The sequence below is a fragment of the Sander lucioperca genome, chromosome 9 (assembly GCF_008315115.2).
Source record: "Sander lucioperca isolate FBNREF2018 chromosome 9, SLUC_FBN_1.2, whole genome shotgun sequence".
NCBI classification, from domain to species: Eukaryota; Metazoa; Chordata; class Actinopteri; order Perciformes; family Percidae; genus Sander; species Sander lucioperca.
In genome coordinates, this window is record NC_050181.1 from 6,730,106 (window position 1) to 6,752,385 (window position 22,280).

Below are 22,280 nucleotides of genomic sequence, written 5' to 3' on the forward strand. Positions count from 1 at the left end.
ATGGGCGCTTTTTAAACAGTGTTGATTTGTCGATAGCGGATCGCAGCGCAGGAGAAGGTTGAGTTTGAATTCCTGTCAGCCGACGGATTGTGGGCGAAGCTAACCTGGTTGCCTGCTGTATCGCTCTCTATCTAGGGGTTAGCCTGCTGTAATGTTAGCGCTTTCGGTTCTCTCGGCTAGCCAGCGTTATCGCTTACTATGTCGGGGTTAAACTGCCTTAATATTGTAGTGGGTTATCCTACTCAGTCGCGACGGACACTGTCGTTTATCACTCTGTGTGTGCTGGGTGAGCAGTCTGATTTGTTTTCGCTCTCAATGCTGATGTGAACTGGATTAAGTTAGCCTGTCTGTGCTCTTGAGAGCCATGTTAGCCTGCTTCATAGCCCTCTATGCTGGTGAGACTGCTTTATAGCCGACTGTACCCGGGGTAACGTTAAGCCGGGGGAGCTAACGTTAAGCTAGCTAGCGCAAAGTGTTGAGGCTTTTAAAGACAAGATTTCTCAATTGATTTCCAGACGAATGCTCACATTTTTACGCTTTCACTTTTTCGTACATGTTTTGTGGTCAAGACATTTTTATTTATGATTTAAAATAATGTGACACAAAATGCGTAATATTGAATGTGTTTTGGGTTGTTTCAAGCGATTTGATGTTGGGTGTATCGGAACAGGCACGTTAACGTTACCTGTGTGTTTAACGTTAACACACGGGGAAAGCTGCTGTTGTTACCCTCACCAAGTCGGTGTGTGTGCGTAACGCTGGATCGAGGTGCCTTCCCAGACCAGACTGTAGACAGTGAATGTCATTATCAGCGCTGTCTGCATACCAGTGCCGTCGTGGCGAGCCAACAGAAGAGGCGAGGTACAGTTTGCAGACTGCAGACTGGAGAGAGGAGGAGGGGGATGGAGCAGAGCATTATTATACGCGGTGTCCTTGCAGCAGCAACAGTAGTGGAGGTGACATTAAGAAATATTTCCTAATAACGTTAGCCAATGGCTGTGAGGTTGTTTGAGAAATACCACCGTTGTTATTGACCGAAGCAATTCGGGTGTTGTGACTTCTGACATAAATAAACCGATCTGGTTGGAGGTTTTCGCAGCCAAACGGGAGTCCCGTGCATGCTGGGGTAGAAGCTGCTACCTCCCCGTAGAGTAGACCATCATTCATTTATTGGTCATTGATCTGATTTTGCAGTTTCTTTCTCAATCGGCCCACGGTGGTATTTGCCATTAACAACGCCCACAAACATCAACCCGCTTTGGAATTGAGCTCGAGGCTTACACCGCCGCAGCATTTCAGTCGGTGGAAAAAACGATGGGATGCTGACATTTGCAAAACCATGCAAAACCATGCACCGTGGTCAATTAACCGAACGTGCATTTTTGCCTTTTTGACAAGCCGAAATCCCCAATTAGTGTAGATAAAATCAAATGCATTTCAGACAACAAAAATGGCGCAAATAGAGTAAATGTTGCATTTTCAAACTGAAGTGCATTCAGTCTGCCGTCTCTTGGTGTCATATTGCAGTAGTAGCCATTGTCATCTAGATTGCGTTTTAAATTGGGGATACCAGCTAAGTGTTGTTTACCTTATTACAGTCAATTTAGTAATTCCGCAGTAAGCCTGAGAGTAAAAAGGGGAAACACCGCTTTCCACACTGCTGAATGTCAAGCTGTGAAAGGCATGAAAGAAGGGGGCGACTGCTGTTAACGCTTTTATCAATTGTTTTTCATGGAGTTGATGGGGTCAGCGTGGGGTAAGCAGACCTAGGGGAAGACACAATATGGTTGGGAAGGGCACTTTCATTTGCTAAGTGAAATGTTTTTGACCATTGTATCAGACTTACATTAGCAATGTAATGGGAGAAGGGCTGGGTGTTGGGGAACTTCACTTGGATAGTTATGTCTGGTCAACTGGTTTTGCTTGTTAAAATTCTCACTTGGGGCTGGGAAGTTTGTTTCAACATCTTTGGTGAAAACCTAGATGCAAATTTCCCCTGGGGTTCAATTACAAGGGCTGAGAAAGCCTTGTGTTTGTGTTAAGTATGGTAATGGCCATTTGGTTTAGTGAGCAGTCATTGACCTCTTCAGCCCCCAGCTGGAACAGTGGCCATAAAACATTTTAAACTCTATGTGGATAATTCATGCTAAGTAAATTATTTTTTTGTGAGACCATTTTCAGTTTGTTTACTAATCTACAGGAAATACATTGATTAGTTGTAGTTTAGATAATGACAGATTTTTTTTTGCTGCTTTTCTGTGTTCTAAATTTCTGTTTTTTCATACACAGGAAGCGGATCAGAACATAAAAAACTTCAGTCACCATCATGCATGTGTCTAACTACCAGAAGATTTGTGTCATTTGAAAAGACTTAAGGAGAGAAAAAGACTACGAATACGAGAACTCAGTCAGCAGACAGATACAACAATAACCCAGTGCTTAGACATGGCCGGCACCCAGACCAGTTTGAAAACCCCTTTCAAAGACTTCACCTCATTCAAGGGCAACATGAAACGGCTGTATAGAGAGCGACTTGAAGACGCGCCCATTAAGAAGCGAGTGATGGCGGAGATCAACCTGAAGCGTCGCAGCTTGGATTCTCTCCCCAAAACTCCCAAGGTAAAGAGGGAGCAGATCGAGGATCTGTGCCACGACTCTGACATGGATGTGGAGGGCCGGGCTGAACTGCACATGGTGAGCTCCGCTAAAGCCCTGGACCTGAGCCCCGGGCTCAAACACACACTGGCCCAGTTCACCCTCAGCAGCCAGAGCTCCCTCGGGGGCCCAGCTGCCTTCTCAGCCCGAACCAGCCACGAGCATTCCCCAGCAGGCATGCCCCCCCTGCCCTCCCCTCCTGTTCTGGGAGGGGGCCCTCTGCTGGTTCCCTGTGACAGCTCCACTGAACTCACCCACTCGCTGCTGGAAGGAGAGTCTATCTCCTGCTTCATCGTTGGGGGAGAGAAGCGGCTTTGCCTGCCCCAGGTGCTCAACTCTGTGCTCCGTGACTACTCGCTACAGCAGATCAACACTGTGTGCGACGAGCTCTACGTCTACTGCTCGCGTTGCGACGCTGAGCAGCTGCACATCCTCAAGGTGCTGGGCATTCTGCCGTTCAACGCACCTTCCTGTGGCCTCATTACACTGACGGATGCGCAACGGTTGTGCAACGCTCTGCTGCGTCCTGGGGCAGTCTTGCCTGCCGACCCCAGCGGTAAGCTGTCGACCCAGGGCCTGCTGAAGGAGAGTGAAGCCAGTTTCCAGGTGGAGCACCAGTGTTTGGGGAAGTGCCAGGGTCTCTTTGTGCCCCAGTTCTACACCCAGCCTGAGGCGCCCTGCATCCAGTGCGTTGAGTGCCAGTTGCTCTTTTCACCACAGAAGTTTGTCATGCATTCACACAAGTCACCTGATAAGAGGACCTGCCACTGGGGCTTTGACTCAGCCAAGTGGCCCTGCTACCTGCAGCTTGCCAGGAAGTACCAAGGCATGCCTGAGGAGCCAAAGCTCAAGCAGCTCCTGGACGAGGTCAAAGAGAAGTTCCACTACCAGCACAAGAGGTCGCTAGACAAAGTAAGTGCACTTCTGAATGATACCTGTGTCTTTGCTTGTTTGCATGCATTAACATGGCATTCATCATCATTCTGGTAAGGAAGCCAATTAAAACAGTTTTATTATGTTGAATGGTTTTCCATAGTCTGTGTATTCAGCAGGTTTTCTAGACTACATTACAGCTGGTATTTTCTTAAACCTGTGTTGACCTAGTATGTGTTAAAGAGACCTGGGACAGGTGGTGACATCTGCCTGGCCAGGTCTAATCAGACAAGTAAGGCCAGCTGGCCACAGCTGAAGGGGAGTGCATCATTTGCCCCCTCAGGTCCCCTGGAGGTCACTGGGAATGTCACTGAACAAAAGGCCAACATAGGAGACTCAGGAAGGGCCTTTTAACCCCTATATACAACAATGTTAGCAGTTAATTGTTGGACCTTTTATCTAACTGTAAAATATGCCAGTTTCTAGTTTGCCCAAGTTAACTGGAATTTGTCTTTTAGCAAATTCCTACACAATTTAAGAAAACAGAATGCAAACTAAGACATTTTTGGATGGTTAGACAATATATGGCTTCTATTAGAGAATTGATTCATAAATCCTTTTTAAGAGTTGCTCAGCAACAAGGACAAAATTACAGGGACATCATTAGTGACCCTGTTACCTCCAGGCAAACCTGAAAGTAAAATGGCTTCATTGATTTACCAGTAGTTATCACTGAAAGCCAGAATGCAGCAGAGTCTTCCAAATGATTTTGCCGATTCTTTTTGTTCTTGCTGTGTAAATCATGTCAATGCAGTTATCTAAACGACAAGGGCAGCAAGCCTGTTGAAAAGTCAGCATTCATTGGGGGGGGGGAAAAGCTCTAGATTGTTTCCCTGCCATTGACTGGTTTATGTCTAATGACCTCCCTCTGACCACAGCGGGCTGCCCTTTTTGTATTGCTGTATGGGTACAAGTGGGTTTGTGTTTTTGTCCATTTGGTGTGGTGTGTTACATCCAAGTCCACCAGTTTTTACCGGTTTTAACCAGCAAACACATTTTGAACAGAAAGGGGCTCTACTACAACCCCTTGCTGGCAAGATTTATGTGTGATAGTAGTACAGCAGGCAGCAGGATAAATGAGTGTAGAGTAGGGAGATTGCAGTGTGTATTCACAATGTGTGTGCAGGTGTGAGTATGCACATTTCTGGAACACATTTTGTATTGTTGTTTTTGTACCTGAGATGGGGAAATGCCTTGCTTTTTTCTCTGTCTGCCTGGGTAACTTGGTGTCTCAGTGTGCCGGAAATACTGTCTGCTGTCTCGTCTAGCGTCTCGACTGCATTCCTGTCTCGCCTCTTCCTAATTGTCCTCCTTCTCTTCCTCCGCCTTGGTTTAAGGTATGCATCTTGGAAGACGTAGACATTCTTTCTAAAAGGCAGAGATGTTTTAATAGGAAACACACATGCAAAAACAGCAACATACACATGTACAACAAAACATATGCTCAAGGTGGATGATGAGTCCTACAATCTGTGGTGTGTGTTTTTATGTGAGACATTGCCAACCTCAGTGTGTGCGTAATGAGCGGCTCACTGGATGCTAGTATGACGCATCTTTGTCTCACACTTTGCCAGTCTCACTGGAGCCTCTCTGTCTCACCACAGTTTTAGGTGCTGTCTTCTCTCTCAGGGGTCATTTCTCAGTCAATTGTTTTCCCTTTTTTTTTTTTTTTTTTTTTAAATATCTTGCAGCTATTGCTAAGCAGTATTGACTAGAGTTAATATTCTGTTATTTGTGAGGGGTTGGCTTGATCAGAAATGGCAAATTAAAAGTGAAACTTAAGCTCCTTTTGTGTTGGCAGAGACACGCAAAGTCACACATTGCCCAAATCCTGGAAAGACAGTTGCCTGTGAGTCTACAGGAAGCAGGTGATTTTAGCATTAAAAGAGGATGCCACTCCACCCCCACACCTAAAGGGGATGTACGGGTGTACGGAAGGTCATTGGCCATAGAACGAAGTGACCTGGCAGTGTCCGCTTCAGTCAGTCTATCCACTGTGTGTGTGTGTGTGTGTGTGTGTGTGTGTGTGTGTGTGTATACAGGAAGTGAGGCAGACGGACATGTCTCTCACCCTGAACATCCTCCAGGGTCTCTGTGTCCAGCCGCCTCTGTGTGTGACTCATACTTTCCACATCCCAGTGGATGTTAGTGGAAGTCCAGCCAGGCAGCTTATAGTCACACATGCTTTTTGGAAAGATGGCTCGCCTCGGTATGTTGGTCTAACCTTGACTGCAGATCCTTTTCCCAATGGCCCTTGTTTACACACAGTGTCAATGTGCACATTTACAAGCAGTTCATAGTTTTACCGGAGAGCTCTGGGACCTCTAAAAGAGAAGAGACACAAACAAGGGAGCTTTCTGGAAGATTTTTTCCCACATTCTCCAATGGCTAATGGTCCCATATCCTGTAAGGAGTGTTTGGTTTGAGAAGGTGCAGTTAAAACTCCAGGACTTGCTCTCTATAAACGACGCTTTGTGCCTCAAGGCACTGCTACCCTGTCTACTGATCCCTGCTGTGTAAATAGAGTTTGCTAGACAGACGCCACCAACAGACAGCAACAAGCTTAAGAGTTACTTTAGTATCTGACAGACAATGAGTTAATTTTGCCTTCAGGGGATGTGATGGATACTTGTACTTTCCACTGAGACAAGATCATGTGTGTCGTCATTTTTATTGTGTGATTTTGTTTTTTTATCTCACAAGACAGGAAGTAACAGAAATTCCCATTGATGATCATCATTTTGTTTATTTTGGCTGTGTGTTTACATGGCATGTCATCAGGCATGCGGTTTATTACACAACATCTAAATGACAAAATCCCCAGTAGTAGTCGGTATTAGGTCAAGTTATATTTTAAGATGCAAAGATACACAAAGGCAATTTTTACTGTCTATAATGTAAAACAACTGTAAAACTTTGGTCATTGGTTTTATTTACCAGAATCATTAATTTGTCTTAGTTTATATATCTAAAGTAGAAAGAAATGTGCTATTTTAAAATAAGAAAACATTATGATAATATTTTAGACATATTTTCCCCACCCTAGCGAGCATAACCCCATGAGCATAGTGAACATAGCTGTCTGTTGCTTATGTGCCTCAGCCTTGTTTGTGGCGTTGTGTTGGCCCAGAGTCAGAAGTGTCAGACGAAGAGAACAGCCTTTCTCTGTCTGTCTCGCTGGCTGAGCGGACACAGTGGCTGCGGCACAGACGGCAGACAGCTGCATCTCTCTGGCTTCCTCTATTTGCTATTTGGAAACCAGTGACTTCATTACCACAGACCATTGCAGCTGCACTCTCTGGCTGTCTCCTGGGCTGCCTGCTCTGTCTGTCTGTCTGCTTGTCAGTCATTCTCTTGGGCATCTAATTAGATTTTGGCAGGCATGCTAATCGCTCACTGGGCTGCCTTTGCTATCTGTTCCTTCTTCCTCTCCCTCCATCATGATTTTAATCTTCGATCTGCCTTCTTCTCTTGGGTTCATGTCCTCACCCATCTTGACTTATGGCCTTCAGTGCGCTCCTCACTCTGCCATCCTTTGCTCACCATCATCCCTTTTCTTCTAACCCAGACGGTTCTGCTGTTGCCCACATGTGTCTGTAAACAGTCAATACCCCCTGGGCCCCAATCAGTGGACAGTAACAAAATAAGCAGCCAAATGACCCGATAAGTTGATCGATACATAAGCAATAAGACCACTTGTGTGCGTCTGCAAGGCGGATGAGAGGAAAGCCAGTGGCTATTGATTGGGTCTCCGACCTTGATGGATGTGGCGAGTTGTTGGGTGACACGGACACTGAATAGAGGAGGCGATGGACCAAGAGGGAGGCAGGAGGGAGGAAGAGTGAAATGAGGAGACTCAGTTACAGGGGCCGCAGCTGGTGTTGCATAACCTCCTGTCTGTGTTCAGACGTGCATCAGTTTCCCAAATTAACCTCACCTCTGCTTCTGTTGTCGCCTGCCTTAATTTTTGCAACTCAGATAGACTGCCAGACAGAAGTAGCGTCACACAGACACAAAAAGGGTATCTGTGGTCAGAAAACACACCACCCCTGGGGGAGGCACTTGAGCAAATGTGGTAAGGGCAGAGAATAGAAGTATGAAAGTATGAAACAATGAAGATGAGAGAGTAAGGCCAAGACAGGTGGGTCTGGCTGTCGTCTCAGTCATAAACTGCGCTACACTTTGGTCGTCTTACATGAAACAGGCCGTGTCCACAGCCATTAGGTTGTTATAGGGAGCTTGGGCCCCAGCTCTTCTATTCACAAGTTGAAAATTAACCTCTCCAAGACCTGAGCTGAACCACAAATCTAGACTGGAACAGCCCTCTTGGTTAGCCAATCACATGCCGGCTAGCTCGCATTTCCCCAGCTCCAACTCTCTCATTTGCCCCCCACCCCACCAAAAGACACCCATACACATATTTCTATGTCTGTTTGTGCATTTTCCAAAGAACAGTTATCCACTTATACTGAATACACAGCCGCTTCTTTGAACGCAGGCCCAGAGTAACCTACAGTATATCACGCCTGTATGTAGTTTGGTGTGGGTGGCTGCCAGTGTCCCCTGTGCACAACAGGCTGTGCCTTGGCCAGTGTTTGCTGCCTGTTGTAACGGGCTAAATGGGGCCCAACAAGGTAGGAGGGGCTGAGCCGAGGGGCCTCTGGTATGTCACCATCAGGTCAGTGCCAGTATCGCAGCTCCATAACAGCATTGCAGCTCAGTGGAAGAAAGCCAAAGTCAGGCTTTTTCTTAAATACATAAGAATCTAATCAAGTTTTGAAAATGGTCGCAGGCCTCAGCCCCAGTTCAATTCACCACTTAGATTTGTTGTGCACTAGCTCCCATCTTATTCTGTGCACTACAATCCCACATTTACCATTAGTTTGCTGGTGGTAATTTTTCACCCCAGCTGCAGCTTATTATGTTTGACTGTTTCCTTGGATTGGACTCATTTCCCACCTCACTACCAGAAGAAGAAGAAGAAGAAGATAATGCGCTGCTTCAAGACTGATGTGAACTAGCTACAGCAGCAGGCAGCAGAGATAGTCAGTCCAGATACAGTGGAGCCTGTGCCACGTCTGCCAACGGTCTCATAGACTAAATAAACTGGCTAAGCCCCGCCCAGCCAAATGTCCCGTGGGCTTTAAAAGAGTCCTGGACTGACTGCCTATTTGCATGTTCACTGTGCTGTGGCTCTACCCCCTCAGGGTGTCAGACCAGTTTGTTGCCTCTCAGGAAAACGAGAGTGAGAAAAAGTGAAAGACGGGACTATAATGGGCTACGAGTTCAAACAAGACTGTAAGAAACGAAAAGGTCTTGGATCGCAACACGTCTGACAAGCTTGCCTGGGTTGTTTTGCGTGAGACCGGAATAATGAGGAGTCTTAATTAATCGATGTGTTGATGAAAAGATTAATTGTCCACTGTCTGGTCTCCCTGGGAGACAGTCAGACGAGCAGGTTGTGTGTATGTTGGGGGCAGGGAGTCGGAGGCAAGGGAGTTGTACTGTAAAAGGGTTGTGGGAGACTGCCAGCATGAGTGTTTTGTGAGCAAGCAGAGAGATTGCGTTTGCATTTGAAAGGCTCTTCTGTGCCTCCTTCCCGGTAGGGAATGGTGATTAATGAAGATGTAAATGGCGAGACCCAGAGACCGAGCTTACCATAGGAGCACCACACAGACACACAAACCCACCATATAGGTACTTAGACTGCCTCTCTTGTAGTATTTCCTAAAGCCCCAAACTCCCAGACAGTACTAACTGACGTTAGTAATAACACTGGATATCAAAGGCGTGTCATGAGTCCCGCTGGGCTGCCACAACACATTAAGCCCAACCACTACACTGCAAACACAGAGAAATAAGGGGAAACAGTCGGCATATACGATTAAAGTAATCCCCAACTCTCCACTTTGCCAGTAATTTATTTGCGTGTTTGATAATGTCTCCTTATTTTCATATGGAAGCGATTCTGCTTGCGTTGTTTGTATAGGTGTTCATGTTTTTTGGTCAGCATCTCCCATGTGCGTAATTGCACACAACAATGGCAGCCAAGGTAAGTGCTCCTGTGGCCCATGTTTTGACCTTCAGCCTACACACCCAGATGAAAGCAGATAGCACAGCAAACCACTGTGAGATGCAAACTTGCCAAGCTTGGATATGTGATTACTTGCCCTGAATGTCTTTTATTTTGCAGCCTCACCTTTGCTCCACTTACATCAAACACCCTCCAACTGTTTCTTTTCCTTCCACTGCTGGCAACCTCTATACCGCTGTAAATCCTTATCTCACCAGGGGCCTGACTGATGTTGCTCAGGACAAGGCTGTTAAGTTAGCAACTGGGAAACAGACTGCATTAGTGAAGGTAAAACAAGTGACATTTTGTGGTTTGCCCAGTCTCTGCCTCTACATTGACAAATGTGGATGTGTTTATCTCACCGCTATTCCCACCTGCAGTGATGCCGCTCATTGGAATCATCAATCTCAATCTCATCAATGATATTTTTTAACATACAGTCTCCTTTGCCTCATACCCCTCAAGGCTCCGTTCCAGCTCATCTAGATGCTGTAAATAGAGGACTGTTTCCCTCTGGATCCTCAACAGCCCCACTGCACCTCCTTTATAGTGTAAACTAAGTAGTAGACAATCCTCGAGGTCGTTGACCTCCAGATGCAATTAATTACCTAACTGCTTTCATAAAACGTATATTGTGTATTTTTTTTATATACTGCAGCTATATTAACCATTGCATGTGTTAAGACTGGAGAGTGCACTTCAGTATCCTTGCATGCAAGTTACTAGTCCATCTTAATTGTCCCCAAGCAACAGAGTGCTGTGTGCTTATGTGTACGACTCTTGTTGAGCATGTTGCACTGATTCTCGCTCTTTGCGTGTCCAGCTCTCTTTTCTGGCTTTGCTGTTGCTCGTATTAAAACTGCTGGAGCGACTTGGCCCGCATAGTGCCTTATTGCCCTTGACTTTATCCTTTGAAGAGTGAAACAGTGCCTTGTGGTTTATAGTCTGGCTACATTTTAACTATTTCCTATGAGAAGTTCACTTTGTTATGCCAAACATTTTCTTTGTCATGACCGTCTGAATTTACCATCCATTTATCATCCTGATCCCAGATGAGGCCATATGTAAAGTAGTTTTTCAGAAGACTGACTCATGTTGAGGGAACAAATCTAGCCGAATGATGGTACATTTTGGCATGAAGAAGACCCAGCAGGGTCGAAACGTTGCCTTTGTATTAAATATGGGAGTTTAAAGCAGTGTTGCGGACATTACGTTAAATTTTTTTCACATTTTGGCATGTAGCCTTTTTTTGTCAGCTGATTTGGCAGACAAGGAAGCAGCCTTGGTTACAGGTGAACATTTTAATCAAAACCTAAAACTCTTTGTCCTTCTCTGTCATCAGAGGTGAATTACAGAAAGCCAGACTGTGACTTGACCCTGACATGTCCATATGATGACATCTCTTATTAGAGAGATGACACATGCAAATACACAAAGTAGCACGGGATGCTGTGCAGATGAAACAGTCCGCAGTTCATGATTAAAGGTCACACACACACACACACACACACACACACACACCACAACAACCACCATCAGTAACTGCCTCCCGTCACCACGCCAACCCTATCCTGCAGCGTGAGTCACAGTGCTCCATCAGTGCTGCGGTCTGCTCTCCACTCATCAGCGTCACTGTGGAACCAGGACAAAGATTTATCACCGTTCCGGTCTCTCACACAGTCTGTCTGATCTACGCCCAGGTGTGTTCACTTAGTGCTCTGACTCAACTGTAATGACATTTACCAAACCCAACTGCGCTTTTCTTGGGCTGTTGTCAAGCCTGCCTCAGACAGTGACTGTTCTAATGAAGGAAGTCTGGTGATCAAGTGTATGAGTTCACCTTTCATATGTTTTGGTGCATTGATATCAGTAAAGGCAGGATGGCCATATGCTGGTAGATTTCTTTTTGGTTTTGAAGTTCATCTTTAATAATTCAGATTTTGTCAGTAGTTCTGGGCAATATATCAATATTCTATCGATTTCGTGATATGAGACTAGATATTGTCTTAGATTTTGGATATCGTAATCCTGTAAATGGCTTAAGTGTTTCCTGGTTTTAAAAGATGTAATTTTCTGAACTTACTAGACTGTTCTAGCTGATCTATTATTTGCCTTTACCCACTAAGTCATTATATCCACATTACTGATGATTATTTATCTAAAATCTAATTGTGAAGATATTTTGTTAAAGCACCAATTGTCAACCCTATGACATATACAGTATAATGCAATATCGACATTGAGGTATTTGGTCAAGAATATAGCGATTTCTGATTTTCTACATATTGCCCAGCCCTATTGTCAGATTAAAAGTGAATGTATATGGTAAATTTCCTAGTCCACAAGCAATTGTAAAAGTAGAGAGAATGGTGTTAAGAGACTTGATTTGAAAAGCAGAGCTTGTGACAGAGAGAAAGAGAGAGTCATGGTAGCTGATGGATTTGCATTACTCTGTGTTTGTGTGTGGGAGAAACAGGCGAACCCTAGGGGCCTGGACAGCAAAGCCAAGCTGCCCATGCAGAGACGAGCAGTAGAAGCTTCAAACAAGCTTCTGCATGTAATATGAATGAGACCGGAGCTTTCTGCAGAACAGTGAGGGGACCCAGGGCCTGTTTGGATTTAACTGTCTCTCTTTCCACGTAGGTGATTTTACCCTGCGGGGCGTTTTGGCCAGGTGGAGCTTTCGCTTTGTCAGGCTGTGACTATATCATGGGTCAGCCCCCTTACCTCTCTCTCTATCTCTTCAACCTTCCCTTCTTCTCTCGCCATCCTTTCCCCCACCCTCTGACCTTGCTGCAGACAGCAACGACCAACCAAACATTGACATTTACTGCAGTATTCCACCTTACAGTAGAGCAGCCTCCTGTGCTGAGGAAGAAGTAAACAAACCGCTGATCAATATATGGCCGCGTAGTAGGGCCAGTAAAGAAGGGTTTTAGCCCAGGCCAACTCAAGCTCTTGCAGTAAAACAACTTTAACCGTGAAGCCTGTGAGTTGTTTTTAGAGATTTAGCACAATGATTAAGAGTTTTTATTTACTATTTTTACCAAGAGACCATAGCTATTTATAGTGTCTGATTGCTTTAAGACTAGTCTTAAAATGACTATCAGGCCAAATTATGATGAAGTTATTGTTGTTGTTGGGAGATTTAAAGTACATTAAGCTACTAAATGGCTATTTGAAGCAGGCGTCAGCATGTATTTTGAGGCATTTTAGTAGATGCTTTGTAATTTATTGCGAAGACAGAGGGTTGGGCAGTGTCTCCATTTTGTGTTTTCTCTCTGAAGTGATAGCAGTGCATTGCTGGCTTGCTGACAGCCTCTGTCGACTTTCAGTCTGCATAGCAACGCTCCTCCTCTCCTCTCACTCCCCTCAGTCTCCAAACACTCTGAGTTGTTTTATCCATTCGAATAGTAAGCCGAGTTCCCTTATATAGAAAACGTGTGTGTGTGTCCGTGTGTGTGTGTCCGTAATTGCGGATTTGAACCAGTTACCTACCTCCAAACAGCGTCCCATGGCAGCAAGCTTCTCTAGAGACTTTCTGTTTCGTTTTAAGAGATGGTAAAACACACACACACACACACACACACACATACTGGCCGAGATGAAGCTCAATGATGAGTACAGTCATCTACAGACAAGAGCCCACTGGCCTAATTCTCAGTCAATGTGTTCTCTTGGGAGAAATGCGTCTTGCTTGTGTCTGTGTGCACATTTGTGCACAACAGTTGTTGCTTGCAGTAAACCACGTCATCCTCCTACACTGCTGTTTGATGGAGCAATTGTTTGATGGGATGTCTGTTTACTTGTGTGTGTGTGTCTCCTGGCCTGGTTGACGCACATAGGTGAGCCCCGACAGCTTTGGTAATTAACGCTCTGGGGGGCAATGGGGAATGAAAGTGGAGCACACGCACACATTGAGCTGCTGTGCTAGAGACGGTATGCTGCGCATGTATATGCAGCTAGTATGCGCATGGATGATTTTTAAATGCCCTTTACTAATTCAAACATTTCCTTGTGCATATGTGTGCATGTAGATGAACATCAAAGGCCACATTTTTATACAGGCCATGTCAAACCTATTGACATAAATTGGGGTAGTTTGGGTTAGATATATGCATTTAAAGAGTCAGAACCATCATGCCCTCTACTATTGTTTTGAATGTGAAATGGCCTGGTACGAAAAAGAAAATACACTTTTCAGTTTTTTTTTCGCCACGGCTAGAAGGGTAAACAGGAAATTTCAGATATCGTTAATCTGTCAACCTGCATGCTGTGGGTCGTTTACAGGGCTGAATCGCATTTGCTTTCACATAAAGCTGCATGATTATGGCTGAAATTATCTCATGTGTCATCTGTTCATGACTATTAATCATAGCACTTGAGGTGAGAGTGACATAATTTCATTGTACGTCTTTCCTCCGATGCAATGTCTAGACTGTTTACAGTTGCAACATGCATTTCAGTAATGTTGCATCACTGCAGCTAGGGCTACAACAAACAATCTGACATTATTGATAAATTAATCATGTAGTATTTATCCTTCTGTAGTTACCAGAGTTCAAAATGATGTGTTAAACTCAGATGTTCACAAGTCATTTTTTGGAAGTCCAAGTCGAGTCTCAAGTCTTTGAGCTCGAGTCCAAGTCAAGTCTCAAGTCTTTGAGGGGCAAGTTCAAGTCAAGTCTCAAGTCTTTTACCACGAGTCCAAGTTAAGTCTCAAGTCTCAAAAATGTCTAATGTCCAAGTGGAAATCAATTCAAGGTCACTATGCTTTTACTATCTAGTAATTGTTGACTCTATTACTCCAACTCTGAACGAACTCCAGGCAAACTCTCTGCTCCTCACCACAGGGCTTCAGGTGCTGCGAGCAAATCACTCCACCCAAGTAGCAGAAGTAGCAGTGCTTCGCCTTCTGAGAATATAGTTCCCAGTTTGTATACGGTTAGAAGACGGCTGTCTCATGTGACCTTGTTATTTGTACACACTGTGACTATACAAATCGCAACATGTAAATAGGAAAATTTTGCCGTTATTTTGTCACTTATTTGGAGCAGTAGGCTAGTTGGAACCGGTTACCTCCAGGATCTGTGCTAGGCTTAGCTAGCGCTGGGGGCGTCAGACAGTTACAACACGCACGGAGATGAGAATGGTATGTATGGACTATACTCTGGGGGATACGGTGAATAAGCTAAAGTCCCAATAAGTCGGCGTGTTCCTTTTAAATGATTAATGATCAGAGTTGTCATGGATTAGTTTTCTGTCAACCAGCTAATCGATCAGCAGCACTAATCGTCTCTATAATAATTATGGCAACTAGATGCATAATATTACTCAATCATGTAGCCATATTAGCATTGTAAAATGAGGTTGGACTGAGTGAAAATAACTTGGCTTGGACAAATGTGACATGATTTTGCATAGTATTTTTGTTGTTGTTTAGAGCTAAAACAATTGGTTGATTAATTGATCTACAGAATTTAATTTTTTTTTAAAGCAAAAATACAAAAGAATTAATAGATGTTCTCAAATTTGGATATTTACTGCTTTTTTTTAGTCTTCTATGATAATATGTTTAATATATTTTTGGATTGTGTGTGACGTGGGGTTGGTGGTTACCTTGGCCTGCCTAGTGTATTCCAGTCAGACAATTTGTCCATTCATGAGGTAACATTATTACAACCCTCCTCGTGTACTGCTGTGAATATAGACTGGGAGCCGCCACCTGGGATATGACTGTGAAACATGAGAAACGAAGGAGGTCGAGAGAAGGGGGACGAGAGGGAGGGAGGGCGGGCGGAGAGGGAGAGAGGCAGGGAGATGAAAAGAAAAATTGATTGAAAGAGCTTAAAGAGACTGCTTTTTATGTGAAGGATCATAGTTAAATACTGTAGCTGTACAGTTGTAGCTGTAACTCCTTTCTGTGGTAAAGCAGTAGGTGGACAGAGATTCCTCACAATCACTTTCATAACTTAATTATTTCCCATAGACTCCCATCAACTGTTTGTCCATTGGCTGAAGTCTTTCAAGGCTGTGGTGTGTGGATTGTAAAATGGCTGACTGTAGCTGTGGAGGAAGGAGCTCAACACGTTGGCAGGGAGGGGAAAGGCTGTGTGTTTGACGTGCGTGTGATAACTGTCTAGACAGAGTGCCCATGTGGCGCAAGTGTGTGTGTGTGTGTGTGTGTGTGTGAGAGAGACTCTGGCATGACTAGTCTGGCTGATGCTTATCAGTGTGCTTGTCTGGCTCTGTTCCGTTTCTCTTTGTGTTTGGAAAGAGGGAGAAACAGGTGTGTGTGTGTGTGTCTGGGGGAAGGCACAGACAGACAGTCACATGCTGTCTGTTTGTCTCCTCATCTGTCTTGGCTGTTTGCCTCTCCTTTTTTTTTCTTTCCTGTATTTCTCTGCCACCTGTTTGTCTAACTGTCCACCTGTCAGACCTGTCCTTATCTGTGCCCTGCTCTGTTTTATTACCGCTTTAACTCTTTCTCCAAGGCTAAAGTGAATGAAAGATAAGTTGAATTATCTTCTCAACACATACAGTAAGAAATACAATACTGTTCTTCCTTTGAGCACTAAGTGAAGGGTCAAACACTTTGAACACTGAGCAGAAGACATCAGAATCAGAAAAGAATGAAAAGATTATTGAAGGCTCTTGACTTGAAGTGATCGAGGAATATGCTGTCTTTGCATGTTGAAATATTCTTTTTTTCTACCATGATTCCATTATACACAAGTATAACTGAAGCATTCACAGCAGATTAAGATTGTTGCAGAGTTAAGAACTAAACATGTAGACTCAGTCATCTAATTTCACAGTGCTGAGTTAATTAGAGAGCCTAGAGAGCCAAAAAAGTGTATTCCTTTTAATGCCCCACTTTGCTGCCGGGTTCCCTTGTGGGCTGTTATTGATTTGGCCGCTGAAACAAAGTGTGGCTCCCAGTCCATGGATAAATGGCTTATTGGATTAAGACTTCCATATAAAGGCCGTGGGGGTGTGTGTGGGGGTGTGTGGGTGGGGTGTGGGTGGGTGTGGGACCACCAGAGCTGGTACCCAGTAAAACACATACAAAACTAGATTCCAAAAATTTATTATTTTATACATCAGATCTTTATCGCAGGCAAAAGGCTACACACTATTTAGATCACTGTTTGGGGAAACTTTGAGGATAAAGTTGTGTTAGATGAGTTAAAAGTGAAGCCGTAAATTAGTTTTTGCGACACACATTTAGGCAGGCTTGATGCTTCAATATCTTGTTGCAGGGTTTTGGCCAGGAAGTATATATATCTACGTACTGTATCTGTAGCTTGATCTTTGACACAGTCGATGACTGCAGCAGAACAGGATGTGGTCTAGAAACAGACAGGGCGTGCCTGACTGTCTGTGTATGTGCGTGTTCCTCCTTTCCTCCCTTACTGTCTAAGTCCGAATGAAAAGGCACCCAAATAAAGGCTGTTTACTTCCTCCTGAGAGGAAAAAGGAGAATGAGCTGCATTACTCCGTCCTGCTCTGCTGCCATCCCTCACCCCCCCTCTCTCCCTCCTCCTCCTGAATGCCAGGCTCATGAATGGCTCAGAGGGGGAGGAGGAAGAGGGAGGATGGGTGGCACAGTTCTGTTTTGTGAACCCCTCTGTTTCGGTCCCATGAGCGACATTGTGGTGTTCGCCTGGGGTTTGTTTTAGTTTTTGTACCCGACCACTGATGCCCGGGTTTCAAAAGATGTGAAGACAATTAAGCCCAACAGTGTTTATGTTTTAGGGCACAAAAAGGGATTTAAATCGATTTTTATTAACACTCACTCACTCACTCACTCACTCACTTCAATTTCAATTCAATTTTATTTATAGTTTTAATTAGGAGTTACCTCAAGACACTTTACAGATAGAGTAGGTCTAGACCACACTCTATAATTTACAAAGACCCAACAATTCCAGTAATTCACACACACACACACACACACACACACACACACACACACACACACACACACACACACACACACACACACACACACACACACACGCCTGCTGCTCTGAGATGAAAGGTCAGACCAAGGCGTGCACACTTTTTATTGTGCCCTAGATAAGATTTGCCATTAGGCTTGTTACGACCGGTTCTGTTTGTGTGTTATATCCTTTGGTTAGTTTTACATTGTTATCATTTCTGTAGCATATTCTCTAAAGAAACAACTCATGCTACAAGCTAAAAAAAAGGCGTACACTGATCCTGGAGATAAACTTGTATTTAGGGCTGCCTGCAACTAATTATTATTTCCATCAATTAATCTGCAGATTATTTTCTTTGTTTATCTTTTTGTCTGTAAAATATCATAAAATAATTATCACAATTTTCCAGAGCCTAAGGTGATGTCCTAAAATGTCTTGTTTTGTTCAACCAACAGTCCAAAAGCAAAACATATTCCATTTACTTCTATGATGATATAGATGGAGAAATGCTGGAAGTACTCAGCTGTCACAAGCAAATATTTAGCATATTTGCATGAAAAGTGAGCCACACACAACTAATCAATTGATCAACTTATCATTTCAGCTTTAGTTGCATCTCCAAAATGTTAGGGAATGCTAGGAAGGTTGTATTTCCTTTTCTTCTAATATTTTAAAAGTAAGTGCCGATTTTTCTCCATCCATGCATCACTGTAGTGTACTCATATGTGTGTAGGGGATGAGCCGTGAATGTGTTTTATTATGTATGGAGACAGCATGGGTATTTATTGTGTGTGTGTGTGTGTGAAGACGGCAATCATCTGAAGTGTCCATGTGACTGGAGTGGGGAGGAGAGTAGTGCTGCCACTAACGACTAATTTTCTAATGATTAATCTTTCAAAAAATCAATCATCAAAAAAAATCAAGTGTTATTTCGTCCATATATTCATCCAAAGACATCATTGTACTTGTCAAGAGTTAATAAACAGTACAGACTTGCTCGCCGTTTCATTAATAATCATATACTTACATTCAGAGGCGGAGTCAGGACTTTCCCCGGTGGGCCGGTAGTGTTTCGAGGCCGCGAGGGCCGGTCTGATAATAGTTATACATTGCAAGTTCTTAGCAACACCATCCGGCGGCCTGGTGTAGCGCAGCAGCGCTGCTGCCTGCTGGTCTAACTGTGCAGCCTCTGCTCAACTCGTACGGTGAAGTTACAGAACACTCTTTTACCCGCCTCTGCCATTTTTCAAATCAAAGCAGTGAAGGCGAGGTGGAGGTGGAAGAAAGAGGAGAGCAGATTAACCAGCAGTGCGCGCACAGCGCACAGACTGGTGTGGAGGTGAATTACAGCGAGATGTTTGAGACAGGAGACCAAAAATAAATAGGCAATAGTCAATAGTAAAACGACGACGTTGACTAAAAAATTGCCGTCGACTAATCTTGGCAGCACTAGAGGAGAGCATGACCTCAGACTTGTGTGTGTGTGTTTATATTCTTTAGATATGAAACAAGTAGAAACGAGATTCCTCTTGTTATCTGTGGGTTCGAGCAGAGACTGGCAGTAGCTGACAAAAAATCCTTATATCCTCTGCAGTCTTCTGCTGCAAAGATATCGGGAAAGAAGAAGAAATCTGTCAACTTGTGAAGTTAGAAGCCTTCACTCCAATCAAAAATCAACTCTTCATAAATGATATGATGGTGCTTTCACTAGCACAGCCAATTATGAAGTCTAACGCTCTGAGCAGAATTTCATTTCTAACTTAAACAATTACTTAAAATGACACTGATTGTCAGCCTCAATTTCAAATGCCCCCTTGCAGGGAATATCCAACTAAAGAGAATAGAGGCAACAGGCATTCCTGGTTTAAATTAGATGTTAGTGCTTTGCAGTGGTAAGCACAGATGGAGCTCACAGTAGAAACACACGGCAGCCGCTGAAATGCATTTACTCTCTCCGCCTGCGTTAGCGAGACTGTGTATGGTAATGTACAGTCATGGATGTCTGTGGAGTAGAGTGGTGCTTGTTGTTGTTGGAACAGCACTCAGGCTACACAGACACAGAGAAAACACTTTCTGCTTCATTAGTGCGTCTGCTGTAGAAACTTCATGTGTGCTAAACTGAGGCTTTGGAAATGGGTCATTGTAAAAGTTCACGTGGCTGTGTGTCTCGAGTAGTATGTTTCATCTGGTTGTATACTGGTGGGGTGAACTGTGTGTGTGTGGCTCCAGCGACAGGCAGACTGCTGGTGATTAGGAATAACAGGGCAGAGTTCATTTGAGCGAGTGTTTGGAATGCTAATCCACATTGTCATAAGGCGAGCTTCAGCCTGAAGGGCTGGAGACATAGGGGGTTAGGGGCTGCATGTGTGTGTACATGTCTGTTTGCGTATTTGTGTGTCGCAGAAGCAGATAAGAAGGTGCTTCATTATTGTAGATTATGTAGTAGCAGTGTGGTGTGTGTTAACAAAACAGGGCTGGGAGGAAAAAGGTGGAAGGGACAAGAGATATGGGCAACTGAGGGTGGGGGGGGAGAAAAACTGCTGTCTTGAAATGAAACATTTGCACCGCACACATTCATTAAGGAATAGAGCAGCGGGAATAGTGTGTGTGTGTGTGTGTGTGCGCGGTGGGCGTTGGGCGTTAAGTTGTCAACTGTCAGGTAAGCTGGAAATACAAATAGAGACAGGCAAACATTAGTGGAACACACACACACCTTTTAATGAGCTGTCAGTTGTCTCATCAGCAGAGTATTTGCTGTCGGGGTCAGGCAGATGAAAGACCTCTGGATGACCTGTGTTAATGTCAGTTTGGCCCCATGCTTGCTGTCTCTCTCTCTCTCTCTCTTTCTCTCTCTTTCTCTCTCTTTCTCTCTCTCTCTCTCTCTCTCTCTCTCTCTCTCTCTCTCTCTCTCTCTCTCTCTCTCTCTCTCTCTCGCACACACTCTTGTGCAGTGGGGGAAGTGACAGGTTTAAGATTAGGGGAATGTAGTAGAGAGTGCCATCAACACACCTTCATATTGTAGGGAATCAAGCCAGCGATGACCCAGCTCGCCTCCACACCACTGCAGTGGGTTTATTGTTATTTCTCTCAAATCTCCTCACTCTTTTCCCCCCTTCTCTCTATCTCTGCCCTGTCCCATCATACCACTCTCTCTGCCTCCCCTTCACTCCCTCCCTCTTCTTCAGTGCTGCAGTGCTGCCTTCTCTAGAAAAAAAAAAAAAGAAGGAAAAAACGCCAATCACAAGAGCTTGTAAACGGACGAGCCCCCTTCTATACAGACACACCTGGCTACGCATAGGGCGCCAGCCTTTTACATTTGCATGCATATGCTCATTCATCCATGCCCTTGTAAATAAGGGACTATCCCCTACATACAGTACACAATAATTCACACACACAAATTAGGACTATTAGTAGTTGTTTTTTCTTCTTGTTGTCTTCAACAGAAAAGATAACTTGTAACTGTAGTTGCAGACAGTACAATAGCTATAATATATGTAATGCACTAGTTTTTTTTTCCTGAGTTGAGACGATATTATTCCCATTTGTGTGTAGTGCAGTTGCGTGCGTGCGTGTGAACTGCAGACAGCCTATTTGCAGCCTGTGTGTCATGTCAGGCCTGTCTGTGGCAGATAAGCATCAACTCCATCACTGAGCGTGTCCTGGATTTGCTCAAACACACACACACACGCACGCGCATAGCGAAAATACATGGCTCAGAGGGAACGAAGCTGACACAATGAATCATAAACCTTCAACACACAAATATGTCTTCACATTGAGAGAAAGGCTGACTCCAACCGTGTTGCATGCATACCAATGAATCACACACACAGAGGCACATAATGACAGGCCATGTTGACTATCATCTTATTTTATTCATAGGCCTTCCTCAGTGGGCTCATTCAGTCTCTACTCTTATCCATTTTCCTGCTGCCTTCTTTTTCCCTGACACTGTATCACAGCCGACTCGTCGTAGCTCCCGTGCATTCCTCGCTTTTAATGCCATTCGTCTCCATTTTCCATCTCTTGGATGTCATTTGTCTCTATTTCCTATCATCTAAATGACATTTGTCTCTATCTTTCCCCTCTGTGACCGTGGATTTTTTTTCTCACCACTTTCTTCTTCTCGTTCCCACGCCTTCTGACAAGGTTTTTTCATAGTATTCTGACAAATATAATCTATGCTGCACTCTATCTCTTTTTCTGTTGTGTTTGATCTTGTGTGTGTGTTTTCTGTTTCTTTTAACCGCCAACTCTATCTGTGTGTGTGTTTCAGAAGGCAGTGGAGGAAGAGGAGAGCCAGGTGAGGAAACCCTCAGCAGATCTCTGCTCCCCCAGCAGCAAGTTGCCCGATGCCGACCCTGCAAGAAAGGTCAGTTGCCGGCTCCCCTCCCTATCCACCCATCCCTCCATCACCTCCTACCGCTCCAACATCTTCCCCTCTTCCCCCTCCCCCTCCTCTACAGACAGGTCAGCTCTCAGGGTCACCACCCCCACCCTGACTGACAGACACACACCCCCTGCTCACTCAGTCATAGCAGCACGCGTCCCCTCCCTGACCTGTCAGGAAATACACTCATTCAGTGGCTGAAAGGCTTTGCTTCTTCACCTCCCCTTTGTGCAGCACACACATCAACTTTACATGCACACACACAGGGAAGAAGGTCTTT

The 22,280-nt window shown here is 44.4% G+C and overlaps 1 protein-coding gene across 2 annotated transcripts in view; it reads left to right on the forward strand.

The window, feature by feature from the left end:
* Positions 1–22,280, forward strand: part of skila (SKI-like proto-oncogene a) — a 32,246-nt gene that overhangs the window by 312 nt on the left and 9,654 nt on the right. Inside the window, exons 1-3 of one of the 2 annotated variants that reach the window (XM_036005756.1) lie at positions 741–861; positions 2,290–3,567; positions 21,887–21,982. In XM_036005756.1, coding sequence (XP_035861649.1) covers positions 2,446–3,567; positions 21,887–21,982 — 1,218 coding nt within the window. In that variant the 5' untranslated portion in view covers positions 741–861; positions 2,290–2,445. Of the gene's footprint in view, positions 1–740; positions 862–2,289; positions 3,568–21,886; positions 21,983–22,280 lie in introns of those variants that run through there. The other variant, XM_031293931.2, reaches the window with a different exon arrangement.